Source organism: Pseudophryne corroboree, chromosome 7 (assembly GCF_028390025.1).
Source record: "Pseudophryne corroboree isolate aPseCor3 chromosome 7, aPseCor3.hap2, whole genome shotgun sequence".
Taxonomy (NCBI): Eukaryota; Metazoa; Chordata; class Amphibia; order Anura; family Myobatrachidae; genus Pseudophryne; species Pseudophryne corroboree.
In genome coordinates, this window is record NC_086450.1 from 135,558,559 (window position 1) to 135,572,757 (window position 14,199).

Sequence of the window (14,199 nt, forward strand, 5' to 3'; positions counted from 1 at the left end):
ATGAACAATGAGACAGTGTTCTGTGTGTGTCCTAATTTCCTATGTTGTGAAATCACAGCCCTGGAGAATAAGGAAAACCTCTTTTGTCAATTGTGTGGAATATACCTATAATGTCGCCAGTGCTGTGTACAAGACCACATGGGACCATGTTTCCGCTACCTCTTCTCCCAGGGAGGAGGGGAATAGCACTGCAGCCAGGTTTTCTGTGACTCCTCAGTGACAGTGTTTGTGGGAATGATGATTACTCCAGATCTATGTCCTACCTGCCATGTTAGGGGTCAGTTCAATTAAGTTTAAATTCAGTTCCAAGCTTGCATCGCTTTTTCTGATGACATTGTTTGTGCCCATCTCCCTGAGCAGGGGAAAAGTTAGGGAACATCTTTATCTTAAGGTAGAAATTCAGTACAAGGGTATACTCATGAAACTTATGAAACACAGCAGGGTTTATTCACAACAGGACCATAGATCCGTCAACGTTTAGGGCCTGATGAAGTCGCAGCTGTCTAATTGTTTCTTTACTGCACATGCCCTGGAGCGGGATCCGGTCTGAAGATCGACAGTATCTAGGTCAACAATGTTTAGGTCGACCACTATAGGTCGACAGTCACTAGGTCGACATGGATGGAAGGTTGACATGTGCTAGGTCGACAGGTCTAAAGGTCGACATGAGTTTTTCACATTTTTTTTCTTTTTTTGAATTTTTTCATACTTAACGATCCACGTGGACTACGATTGGAACGGTAATCTGTGCCGAGCGAAGCGGTAGCGGAGCGAAGGCACCATGCCCAAAGCATGGCGAGGGGACGCGGTGCACTAATTTGGGATCCCGGTCACTCTACGAAGAAAACGACACCAAAAATAAATAAATCCTCATGTCGACCTTTAAACTTGTCGACCTAGCACATGTCGACCTAGAAACCCTGTCGACCTTCCATCCATGTTGACCTATAGTGGTCGACCTAAACATTGTCGACCTAGATACTGTCGATTTGATGAACCACACCCCCTGGAGCTGCAGTGCGCATGTGTTTCAATGTTGCTGCCGCTCCCATTGTAGTGTGGGGGAAGCAGAAGCAGCAGCAGCCTAATTGACGGGCTCCCGGCGTTTGGGGCAGTAGTAGGGCGCATTTCAGAAAATGGAGAGATGTCCCCTCCGTTCAGTGCTACTGAAGGCGCAGCACTGACACAACTTGCAGCCACCTGTGAATCCGGCCCACAGTGCAGCCACCTGTGAATCCGGCCCACAGTGCAGCCACCTGTGAATCCGGCCCACAGTGCAGCCACCTGTGAATCCGGCCGCCCCCCGTGAATCCGGCCCGCAGTGCAGCCCCCCGTGAATCCGGCCCACAGTGCAGCCACCTGTGAATCCGGCCCACAGTGCAGCCACCTGTGAATCCGGCCGCCCCCCGTGAATCCGGCCCGCAGTGCAGCCCCCCGTGAATCCGGCCCGCAGTGCAGCCCCCCGTGAATCCGGCCCGCAGTGCAGCCACCCGTGAATCCGGCCCACAGTGCAGAACATTTAGCACACCCCTCCCAATGAATAATTGGCATTAGCATGATTTAGGCAAAAAAGACATGTTTTCAGGTGAATTTCTCTAAAATGCTCAATAATGGGTTAAATTATGTGGGTCAGGTACCTGGAGGTGTTCTATTGATAGAAGGGGGTGAAAACTTGCAGATAGGAACTAAAAATTATTATTTATACTTTTTACAAAATGATATTAAATTACTTAACAGACATTTGAAGAAAAACATTTGCAGGCATTTTCCACCATTAATAAAAAATGCACAAATCATCTAGTTTACATCTTTAATAATCTCCAGTGTTTTTCTTTTGGTCCTGCCATCTCAGTTTCCACTTATTTTTGGGATCCAAGATGGTTTCCATACTTTTTCGTGCACCTTTTCCTGGTTGCATTTTGCAGAACAGTGGCACTGTGAATTGGCATTTCTAATTGAATCTCGCATTTCTTGGGTGCACACATTCACCTGGTGTATGCAAGTTTCATGATACACAATCACTTAACCAAACGTGCTCCTAACTGAATTGACCCTTTAGTATAGTGCTTATTAAATAACTGTTGGTTGATTCTGTTTTACTTACAAGGTATGTGACGGCCTGTGCTCTAGCTCCGAACCAGCCTCTGCTGGCCACCGGGTCTATGGACAAGACGGTTGTTATCTGGAAATTAGGACATGCGAGTGATTCACCAGGCAAGTTCTTTTATATAATGTATTGTCCCCAAAAAACCCTAATAAATAGACAATCTAATCTGCTCTTCCTAAGTAAATTGCTTAAAATTCTATGTTCATTATTGAGTATCTGGAACCATCAACAGCCTTATGGGTGATTTATATTTAGCAGTCTCTTCTAGTAAAAGGGTGGCTAAAATAATAACTACAATCTAGGAGCCAGTGGAATGGTATTGCCTATTGTTTTCTATATGACATCATTTTTCACCTTCCTTGTGGGTGAGATTTATTAAAGTTTGGAGAGAGATAAAGTACTAATCAATCAGCTTATGCTATGGTACAGGCTGTGTTTGAAAGATGACAGTATGTGGTTGGCACTTAATCTCCATACTTTGATAAATCTCCCCCTATGTATTGGTTCTAAGTTTGGGTTGTATCTAGAACACTTGGCCACACATATTTTATGGTGTTTCTTGTCCATGTTCTCTCTTGTTAAAAAGGCTCTTTCTTCCCAAACAAATTGTTTAACTTTTAATGAAAAACAACAATCTCTAGTTCTACCCAGGCTTGGACTGACCAGTTTGGGGGTGCTTTACATAATGGCAGGAGGACCCCGTGATGTGTGTCTCCCTGCTATGGTGTAATCTCACCAGCTGGTTCAGCCCAGGTGCTGGATACTGGAAAAACGGGGGGGACCCCGCGCCAGTCCCCCCGCCCCCTGATTTTCCAGTACAAGTCTTGGGCTGGTTATGCTTTTGAAGCCCACACCCCACACAATTTTTTAAATAGTTTTTTTAACAAATTCAATTACTTTTAACTCTAAGTAGCACTGCACAAACCACAAACCATATTGCTCTCTGTAGTACTTCTATTTGGACAGTTTTGCTCTCCGGTTTGAACTGAAAGTTCTGACAGTCTTTATCTGCACCACAGTGCCATAATGTCTATTCAATTATTATTATTTTTTTTGTAGAACGCTACGTGAAATGTAATACTATATTGTATAAGGGCTTTACATTTAAAAAAAAAAGTAGGTATCATTGATCTATTTACATGAAACATTTGGCCATCTTCCTCATGTTCTATACTGTGTAACCTCTTCAGGGAAGGGATCAATGATTCTGCTTCTTTACGTTAAGCCCGTTTCCATTTCTACACATTGTTCAATCAGCCTGAAGTCACAAATGACCTCCAGCCCTAGGACAAGGTGGCCTCCAATAGCGATCTGAAATCTTCCCATGGAAGCTCATTGCTTGCTTTGTGTTGTGTCCTCAGCTGACAGAATGAGGAGTAAAACAGAGACTCATATTGACAACTGGACAGAGGAAGATGTCAGACTTTGGCTGACAGAAGAGGGCCTGGCAGAGGTAGAGCACAATTTCAGTGCAAATAACATTGATGGTAGAGAACTACTTGGCCTCACCAAGGACACGCTGCTTAATGACCTGAAGATAGGTATGACACAGCGAGGGACTGTCCAGCATTGATAGAGTTGTGGCACCTGCATACTAATTATTTTTCCCTTGGCAGAGTCACTTGGGCTGCGCAATAGGATTTTGAGAAAAATTGACGATCTAAAAAGCAAGATGAAGGCAGCAGCTTCCAGTATCCCAGATGAGTTCCTCTGCCCTATAACCTGGGAAATCATGCAGGATCCAGTGATTGCATCAGGTAACATGTAAATCACATAAGTGGGACTAATGGGGACATGTAATAAGCAGTAATAAAAGTGGAGAAGTGAGCCAGTGGAGACGTTGCCCATAGCAACCAATCAGCTGCTCTGTATACTCTTATAGTATACAAATTATGAATGTTACGTCAATGCTGATTGGTTGCCATGGGCAACTTCTCCACTGGCTCACTTCTCCACTTTTATCACTGATTAGTACATCACCCTCTAAGCTTTATAATTGTGTATTCTTTTCCTGTCTTCTGCTGTGGAAATGAGAGTATTTGGCCAGATGTGACACGGAGGCTTCATGCGTTTAGCATGTCATTGGCAATCAAAGGCATCCAGTCGCCGGTGATTGGAGACTCTCCTCTCCTGTCAGTCCCAGCATTGTTAGGATATCAAATCTTAACATCCTGCTTAGTACTGAATAACATCACATGCTTAGCGCTCAGTGGGTTACATGGGATGTCAGGTGGATCATGAGTGTTTGTCACATATACTTTCCTACTATCTTTTTTTAAAATAAGACTTTGCATCGGGTGGTGGTGTTATGAATACTTGCTATGTAAGCTGATGCTTTGTTCTACAGCAGGGAGGGGGAACCTTCGGCCCTCCAGCTGTTGTTGAACTACACACCCAGCATGCCCTGCAAAAGTTTTAGCATGGCCAAATAGCAAAACTGTAGCAAGGCATGCTGGTATGTGTAGTTCAACAATAGCTGGAGGGCCGAAGGTTCCTCATCCTTGTTCTACAGTACCTAGGTCAGTGTTTCTCATACTCTGTCATCAAGGCACACTAACAGTCCAGGTTTTAAGGATATCCATGCTTCAGCACAGATGGTTAAATCAAAATAACTGAAGTACTAATTACATCACCTGTGCTCAAACATGGATATCCTTACAGCCTGGACTGTTATTGTGCCTTGAAGACAGAATGTGAGAAGCACTGTACTACATGATAAAAGTTCTGCATTTTCTCTTGGTGTTCAAAAATAAATATTTATCTTCATGAATGAATTGTCAAAGACAGAACAAGCAGCTTGTATGGTTTCTGCCTATGGTACCTGCGCCTTGTCACAAGGCAGGTTACAGCATGCAGAGTGCATTACATAAGTGTCAGAGGAAATGCAGCCTACTCGGATGGAAATAACAATTACATATGTGAGAAAGTGATAAATCAGTACAGTACCATACATCAGTCTCAGGCCTGTATGCTGCTCGCTGCACACAGCGTGGTAGAATACAAACCACCACCAGTTTTGCTGCACACATCCATGTGGGGGTGAAGGAAGATTAGCAACATTGATGGTCATGGGTGTCCATCACTTAGCGGCCATTCCTCATATAAATCACCTCACTGTCTCTGTTCGGATGACTAAGGCAGCCATTATGATTTGTGTTTTAAGTGTGGTCAGTGTAGGCTCTCCTGTGAGAAAACTCTGCAACAACTAACTGGCTTTGCCACTCGCTCATAGTTTTCATTTTTTAAGCCGGATATGCAAAAAATCTGAAGTAGCATCAATGGCTACTGCTGTGGCAGTTTTTTTAATTAGACAGCAGCTGGAGCTACATGACAGACTAATACGACTGAGCTTACACAGCATCGGGGCAGGCCTTATTTCACGGAGGACACACAAGATGGAGACTGTACTGCCACTGTTTCCTAGAAGTGTGACTGTGTTGCTGCATGACATTAATGGAATTGGAACTTACCATCTGCCTAATATCTGATACTGAGAACAAATTTCCCTCATCATAGATAGAGATATTTGTTCATAAGGAGTATACGGTTGTCCTATCAATTACATGCCTTGGTAGTAAACAATAATAAAGTAAATGCTTTGGCTAAAATATATATATATATCTATCTATCTCATACAAATTCAGCACTCACCTAATATTAACACTTCAAACTGTAATTCATCCGAATTCAGGGAATGTTAGTTCCAAAATATTGCAATAGTTTGTTATGCTGACCATCCCCTTCACGGCCAATCCCTACACTAACTTTCAAAAATCTGAGCATTGCTTTCAGGCATCTTTTGGATTTTAAATACACAGTATGCTTCTATCGTGGGTTTAGGCCCTGTCTCACTTTTTTAAAGAGACAGGAACTACATCTAAGCATATCAGTTAATAAACACCTGGGGAATTTCTTAACATTTAATTTACATATGAACAATAGCGGTGCAAGAAATGTTATTTATTTAAATGGTGTGGTCACAATTACCACTGGCACGGCGGATGTATGAGTGCTGTGGGTACTAGCCTATTTTGTGTGTGTGTGTGTGTGTGTGTGTGTGTGTGTGTGTGTGTGTGTGTGTGTGTGTGTGTGTGTATATATATATATATATATTGATAAAGCTAAATATTTATCGTATATAAAACACTTTAAGAGGTCTAAGAACACTGTACGCTATCTACGTAAGAAGTACCGTAAGGGTACGCCAGTTGCGTAACGATCGCTCAACCGTAGTCGAGACGCTCAAGCGTCACGTTCGCTTACGGCCCAGAGATCACAGGCAGGCACGCTATTGGCTGCCGACTAACGTAATGATTCGCTATAGCGTAGCGGACGCTTGGGACCACGAGGAGATCTCCAGCGGTGCAGACGCTTACGACGTTAAACCTTTATATCTATACCATTAACAACGAAATATACAGTAAACCTTAGTGTGGTGATAGAGTGTAAATGCAACCTGGTGTAACCTGATTAACTACAAAGCTGCTTGGGCGTCACCGACGCTCAGGGAATACTTAACACTATAAGAAATACACAGATACCTGGGCTTAGGGTCCAAAACCTATTATATGTATTATAACTATTATACTTGCAAAAGGAATCACAGTACAAAATGATACACTACAATATAACAGACTACCTAACCAGATAACTACACGGGAAATACAATACAATACAATACAATTACGTTTAAGGGAAAATAAGAGAGGAAAAGGAGAAGAGAGAGAGAGAAAGAAATGGCTTACAATAACAAGAAGATCAATATGATTGCAGAGAAAGCTTACACATGTGAGGAACAATCGCTGCGCAGTCAGTCAATGCTGAGAATCTTTGTTTAGAAAGTACTTGAGCTTACCCATGCTGCCTGTCCCTATATACACAACACCCAGCAACACAATTGTCCCTACAATGCCGCATGGGGCAGAAGCTAGACTCCATTTTGGGAAAACTCCACTTGATTCCAAAGACTACACCACATGGCTGAAAGGGGGAGGGGAAAATACCCGGCAGCAGCCATTTTAGATTTGCAGGCCCAAACACATGGCACTCTCTACTACACCACAATCACATAGCAGAAAACACAAGACTCCATTTATTCCAAAATGTCCAAGCCTCAAAACAATGCATATGTTCTGATTTTACAATTCCAAACAATCTAAATCACCTTTCACAATTTCAATCCAACTTCCTAGAACCATCTTATTAAATCTCCATAGGCAAACAAATACCACAAATGCTATGCTACAGGTTGTCTAATGTTCCACTTCATCACAGACTTCACAGGGCACAAACAAGTTACATTCACACAGCTGCGCAAGCCTCACCATCCCCAAGCCATTTGTTTCTCCAAACCAACCACTCTATGCTTACCCATCATTCCACAACTACCCCACCACAAAACACACATTTAAAACTACTCTATGCCAATAAGCCATGAGATATTGAGATTATGATACTTAGCCTTTTATGCCTGGCGATGATCCAGCCATGCTTCTGAGACCTCTGTTCTGAGTGCACCCACATCACATCTGCTCTCTGTGGCAACCAGCAACACTGACCCCAACCCCCCCCAGACAGGAACTATCCTCCTGTGTGTCTGTTCCTAGGGGAGGGGTCTCTCTCTCTCCTTTGTATATGCTAATCAGGTTCAGCCCTGAAAATCTTAGTAAAGGATTTGCTTGATCATCCATTGTTCCCAACAAAGTGATTTTAGCTTTTATACATTCAATCATATCTATCCGCTACAATGTCCCACAACTTAATAACAAGTATCAAATTAATCTACGCATTGAGCTGGTTGTTTTAATACCAAACATGATGTCTGGTGCTTGATATTATTATAATTATGTACTGTATGAAATAAGTGTCGAATCCATCTCCGTGCCATGTCCGAGCAAATGCGTGTGTTTCCATATATTGCTGCGCATATTTGCAAGTATAGCGACTTAAATGTGTGTGGTTTGTATGCTCTATGTAATATTTTTTTTGACTTTGACAATATATATATTCTAAATGTAAGCCTAAGACATACAGTAGCTGCGCTGTAGTTCATATGAGGTGCTATGGTGAAAGTGAATCTAGTCTGTTTTAACATCTAATAGCCCATTTCAGTTGCTGGCTGCATAAGAACGAACATGCTGCCTGCTTCCAGGGAGACACTGTCACTGCTGGCGCTGTGTAAGGCTGTAGTATGCAATTCACTTTTTTCTGCATCTCCCTGTTAATAAACAGGTGGTCAAGCCGTTCTTTTTACATCCTGTAACTTTGCTTTATGCTCTTTGTGTCGATGTTATGGTCACATACCGTTCTAGCAGTCTGTTCTGCAGCTCTGACCCCAGTTTAGAGGAGATGTTCATTGACAGCCCTGACTGCTTGCGCTGCTGCACGTCATTAGGAAGGAGAAAGGGTATAGGATACCCATGATGAAGTCTTAGCATATTTCACCTGGGTATAGTAGTAGGCTGCCTCAGAGATAGAATTAAGTTATTTTCTGGATTTGCTACCAACAGTAATAAACAACATAACATAAACGAGCATCTATAATTGTACTTTGGGAAATTACTGAGAACAAGTGACATCACTGAGGTACAGGGTAAACCTGAAGAGGATTGCAGCATTTCTTTGCTGATTTAGATTTGCATTGACATATTAGTGGGAGACAGCATTGCCTGTGCTTGGAATACAATTCCTATCATTTTAAAATATTTTAGTGCTAATGAGTCTCCTGAGTGTTTGCAGTACAAGGAGTTAATTTATTTCTCAGGTAACCATTAAAACTTAATTGGAGCTGAAAATCTTTTCCTTTAAGTAGCAAGGCATGTCTCTGTTCCTGTGCGTCCTATTTCCACATGAAAGCATCTGGGGACTACTGCAGGCAGCTCACGTTATTCCTGTGACAGATCTGGGATGAAGATTCACAAGACAATTTTAAACTCTCACCAGAATTTAATTAATGATAAAGATTTGCTCAAAATCTCCATTTTCTGTCACTTCATTCAGGGAAAAATGTATTTTTGCTGAAACAATAAAATTTTCCTATTTTTTGCTTCCTCTAGCAGCTGAGAGATAGTCACATTAAGGTATTTAAAATACAGTGAGATGGGGGGCAATAATGGAGGCAGCCATTTTGTGGAATACACAAATATCCATGTAATAGATTCACTAGGAACCATAATGGCAGGCAGTTTTTGTGTGCCTCACCAGTTACTAGGGATGTGCATCATTCAAGTTCCTAGTGAAGTAATTGTCCACATTCCTTATGCTATTGTCTGAGCCTAAAATTGCCTGCAGTTAGGTGACAAGTCCACTGATAAATAATTATGCTGGTTTTCATTACTATGCAGATGGTTATTCTTATGAGAGGAAGGCAATTGAAAACTGGATCAGCACGGAGAAGAGGACGAGTCCTATGACCAATCTTCAACTTGAAAACCTTCTTCTCACACCTAACAGGACACTAAAAATGGCTCTGAACCGCTGGTTAGAGACTAGGCCCGATGAGAAAACCAATTCTCTTATATCCTGAGAGGAACTATTAACTGTCTTCTAATCAAGAGATGCTGCATTTCATTAAATAAATTGCAAATTATTTTTCAGCAGAGAAAGGGTCCTATATATAACGAAGGAGGTTGTGTCTCCTCTCCTGTCACCCAGGTCAGAGGGCAGAGTGTGAAGCAGCTATAATTTGTCTAATTAGTTATCCTTACAGTCATCTGTCTTGTGTTTTCACCTGCTTGATAAGTGTACGAGTTAATGAAGATAAAGGTGTAGCTATGGAAGGGATATATTTCCCTGTCAGCAAACCCCATGAAGGACGACCCACCAGATTCTTATCTTTTGCAGAACATAGCAGACAAAAGAAAAGGAGTATTGTATTAATACTTACTGGACAGTTGTGTACAAACATCTAAGCTTCTGCCATAGTACAGGAAGATCTGCATATACAACATATTCATGAAGAGACTAGTTCCTGTCTTATATAATGTGTATTTTACATTCAATGATCCCGAAGCTTGCAATACTGACAGGGGTGAGTTGTCCCCTAACCCTCACCTCCCCTATAGTGCCTAAATCTAACTATTCCCTGACCACAGCCTAAACCTAACCCTCTCCTCCCCCCCCAATCCCGGTATGAATGGTTGACCATGTTATGGTCGACAGTCATTAGGTCGACCACTATTGACATGGTCGACATGGACACATGGTCGACACATGAAAGGTTGACACATGAAAAGGTCGACATGAGTTTTTTTAACTTTTTTTGGTGTCGTTTTTTGCGTAAAGTGACTGGGAACCCCAATTAGTGCCATGCTTCGGGCATGGTGCCTTCACTCTGCTACCGCTTCGCTCGGCACACTTTACGATCCACATGGACTACGATTGGAACGGTAAAGTATGGAAAAGTTCCCCAAAAGAAAAAAAAAAAGTTAAAAAACTCATGTCGACCATTTTCATGTGTCGACCATGTCAACCAATAGTGGTCGACCTAATGACTGTCGACCATAACATGGTCGACCATGTGAACGGATACCCCCCATCCCTAACTGTAACCTCCTCAGGGGGCAGCTAATCTAACCCCCTCCCACCCCGGACCTAAACCAGGTCAGGATGCCGACAGTTGGGATTGAGATGTCGGTGTCCTGACCATTTAGGGATTTCGGCGCTGGTATTGTGACGGGTGTTGGGATTCTGACAGCCAGGATCCAGACAGCCGTCAAAAATGAACCGCATCCCCTTCCATGGCTATGGTTTTCATCATAAAACTGGGAATATTGTTGTTTGTAAAATTAACATTTTAGGGATATCATTTTTGTTTTTCTTTTAAAACCACTCTTCCCCTCTGGCACTGCTTTTCCTGGTGGTAAAATCAAATAGAAGCCGTTTCTTCCTTTAGCTGTCCTGTAATACTGGTGCGTTTGGTCAGTGTTGCGGTTCTATCTAGTCCGTGTGTGTGATGGAAACCGCTTGCACTGCCCCTTTTGCTTGTTATTAGTGCAGCAGGATTATACAATATATAATGTAAATATTTATTTTTCTTACTGATTTGCACTCCGCTCTGAAAAGATTGCACAAGTTAAAAGTAAACCGTCGAGATGTAGAAAAGCTAATTCTAGAATTACTAATGTGCAATAATAGTAGAACAAACTCATCTTGTAAATGTGTAATTATTCTGTCACTTACTTATCATGTATACACAGTCTATAATAAATACAGGGACATATACATAGGATAAAAGAGTTTGGCCAATCTTGGCAGCACATCTATCTGTTTTCTATATTTATTTAAAAAAAATAAAAATTGCCCGTGTTAAAGACTGTATTGAAGCAATATCCTATATGTAAATTATTCTGTCCTGCAATGTCACATTTTGCCAGATGTGCCAGGGTGGTAGCAGTCACTTTCTGTACCAGGGACTTGCTCAAAGTTATATTATGTCATATCAGTTACATATGGATTTATTTACATTTCTACATCACATATAGCAATTCTCATTTGCCATATCTACTGGTCTGCACCCTATTGCCAGAGGGTGGGTATATGGAGAAGCGGCAATGAGGAAGAGACGCTGTGGTTTTGGACATGGCTAGTGACAGGTGACAGACTAAGCCCACTCCGGCTACCCTTATAGGTTTGCAACTTTGCACCAGTTTATTATTGCTAATTCATTATATTATACATATATATATATATATCCCTCCAAAGGCGGCACTCAAAGGTTCAAAAAAATGACACAAGTCGGCTGTTTTTAGGGCAACGTTTCAGCGCCGTTCAGCGCTTTTATCAAGCCAATTACAAAAGTGATTTACACATACTGGTATTTAAGTGCTTCCACCACCATGCACATAAGCTCCGCCCACTTCCGTATCCAGGTCACCCTGCAGACCGGCTCAGGTTGCAGGGCTGTTACCATAGTAACCTAACAAATCACCACTACTGTGTATTGCAAGAATACAAATAGATATACATACATAAAATTAAAAAGACAGACAATGATTAAAAACAACATGCTGTATCTGAGAACCACAAATAGTTACATCTAAGCACCAGCATTATCGTTCTATTATTTATTCAATATCTTAAGCTATAACAAATTTTTATGGCATATTCTCAATAGAAGTAACAACATTCAAGGAGCAACAAATGTATCAAAAAATTTCAGATCGTAACTTACACTAGAAGTTATAAATGCTGCATTATAAAGAACACTGCTGGTCACATTCAATTAAAAACCTGTAAACCCAATGTCTCGTTTAAGCCACGAGGAACCAATGTATCTAGACGCATAATCCATTCACATTCACGTTGTAACAATTTTACAGACCTGTCACCCCCTCTAGTAAGCGGCGGCACATGGTCTATAATACGGTATCTCAGGGTAGACAAATTATGTTTCGCCTCAGCGAAATGGCGTGCTGAAGTTACGATATGAAATTTTTTGATACATTTGTTGCTCCTTGAATGTTGTTACTTCTATTGAGAATATGCCATAAAATTTGTTATAGCTTAAGATATTAAATAAATAATAGAACGATAATGCTGGTGCTTAGATGTAACTATTTGTGGTTCTCAGATACAGCATGTTGTTTTTAATCATTGTCTGTCTTTTTAATTTTATGTATGTATATCTATTTGTATTCTTGCAATACACAGTAGTGGTGATTTGTTAGGTTACTATGGTAACAGCCCTGCAACCTGAGCCGGTCTGCAGGGTGACCTGGATACGGAAGTGGGCGGAGCTTATGTGCATGGTGGTGGAAGCACTTAAATACCGGTATGTGTAAATCACTTTTGTAATTGGCTTGATAAAAGCGCTGAACGGCGCTGAAACGTTGCCTTAAAAACAGCCGACTTGTGTCATTTTTTTGAACCTTTGAGTGCCGCCTTTGGAGGGATATATTACGTGGAGCCGTGCAAGCTTACATGTGGAAGGCATCGGGTGCAGTATGTGATTTATGTCAGCGGAGTGCCGGAGTTGGAGGAATATATATATATATATATATATACACACATACATACAATATTATATATAAATATATTTATTTATTATGTATACACATATACATTACAATTCAAGTATTTAAAAATGAGTATCTAGAAACAGGTATTTGTGATATGAGGTGCCCCAGTGTTGTACATACTATAAGGAGAGGGCTGTGATAACTATTGTGCATTAATCCAGTTATCTGTTCTTTATTATTTATTCATACATAACAGTTGTGTTGAGAGGTTACCCCGGTGAGGCATACTGTACATTGCTGATAGTGAGACATTTTTATTGATCAATGTCAGTTTTCTGGGTCACGAGCAGATGAACAACGGGGCGGACAGAGGGGATCCGGTCTGAAGATCGACAGTGTCTAGGTCGACCACTATAGGTCGACAGTCACTAGGTCGACATGGATGGAAGGTCGACAGGGTTTCTAGGTCGACAAGTGCTAGGTCGACAGGTCTAAAGGTCGACATGAGTTTTTCACATTTCTTTTCTTTTTTTTGAATTTTTTCATACTTAATGATCCACGTGGACTACGATTGGAACGGTAAAGTGTGCCGAGCGAAGCGGTAGCGGAGCGAAGGCACCATGCCCGAAGCATTGCGAGCGAAGCGGTGCACTAATTTGGGATCCCGGTCACTCTACTAAGAAAAAGACACAAAAAATAAATTAAAAAAAATCATCATGTCGACCTTTAGAACTGTCGACCTAGCACATGTCGACCTAGAAACCCTGTCGACCTTCCATCCATGTCGACCTAGTGACTGTCGACCTATAGTGGTCGACCTAAACATTGTCGACCTAGACACTGTCGATTTGATGAACCACACCCAGACAGAGCTCCACCGCAAGGCCTTTATGTAAATATAGGCCCATCACTATGACAGTATGATGATCACCTGCCACCAGCTGGCCTTAAAGTCCCACCATAAGTGTTAAAATCATATTTCTGTTTTCCTCAATTAAGTATGCCATTTTTATACTTTTACATATTTAGGGAGACATTGGGGCCGGTAGTGTAGGGCGGCGGTGGACAGATTTTTGAAGTCAGTGATCCACTCTGAAAAGCTAAATACCTTTCATAATCTACAAGGGCAGCACA

The 14,199-nt window shown here is 41.6% G+C and overlaps 1 protein-coding gene across 3 annotated transcripts in view; it reads left to right on the forward strand.

Annotated features, from left to right (window-relative positions):
* WDSUB1 (WD repeat, sterile alpha motif and U-box domain containing 1) overlaps nt 1–11,425 on the forward strand; it is an 86,015-nt gene extending 74,590 nt beyond the window's left edge. For all 3 annotated transcript variants that reach the window (XM_063933677.1, XM_063933678.1, XM_063933676.1), the window contains exons 8-11: nt 2,108–2,214; nt 3,469–3,648; nt 3,724–3,864; nt 9,451–11,425. In XM_063933677.1, the coding sequence (XP_063789747.1) occupies nt 2,108–2,214; nt 3,469–3,648; nt 3,724–3,864; nt 9,451–9,632 (610 nt within the window). In that variant the 3' untranslated portion in view covers nt 9,633–11,425. The remainder of the gene's footprint in view (nt 1–2,107; nt 2,215–3,468; nt 3,649–3,723; nt 3,865–9,450) is intronic.
* Nucleotides 11,426–14,199: the final 2,774 nt, after the last annotated feature.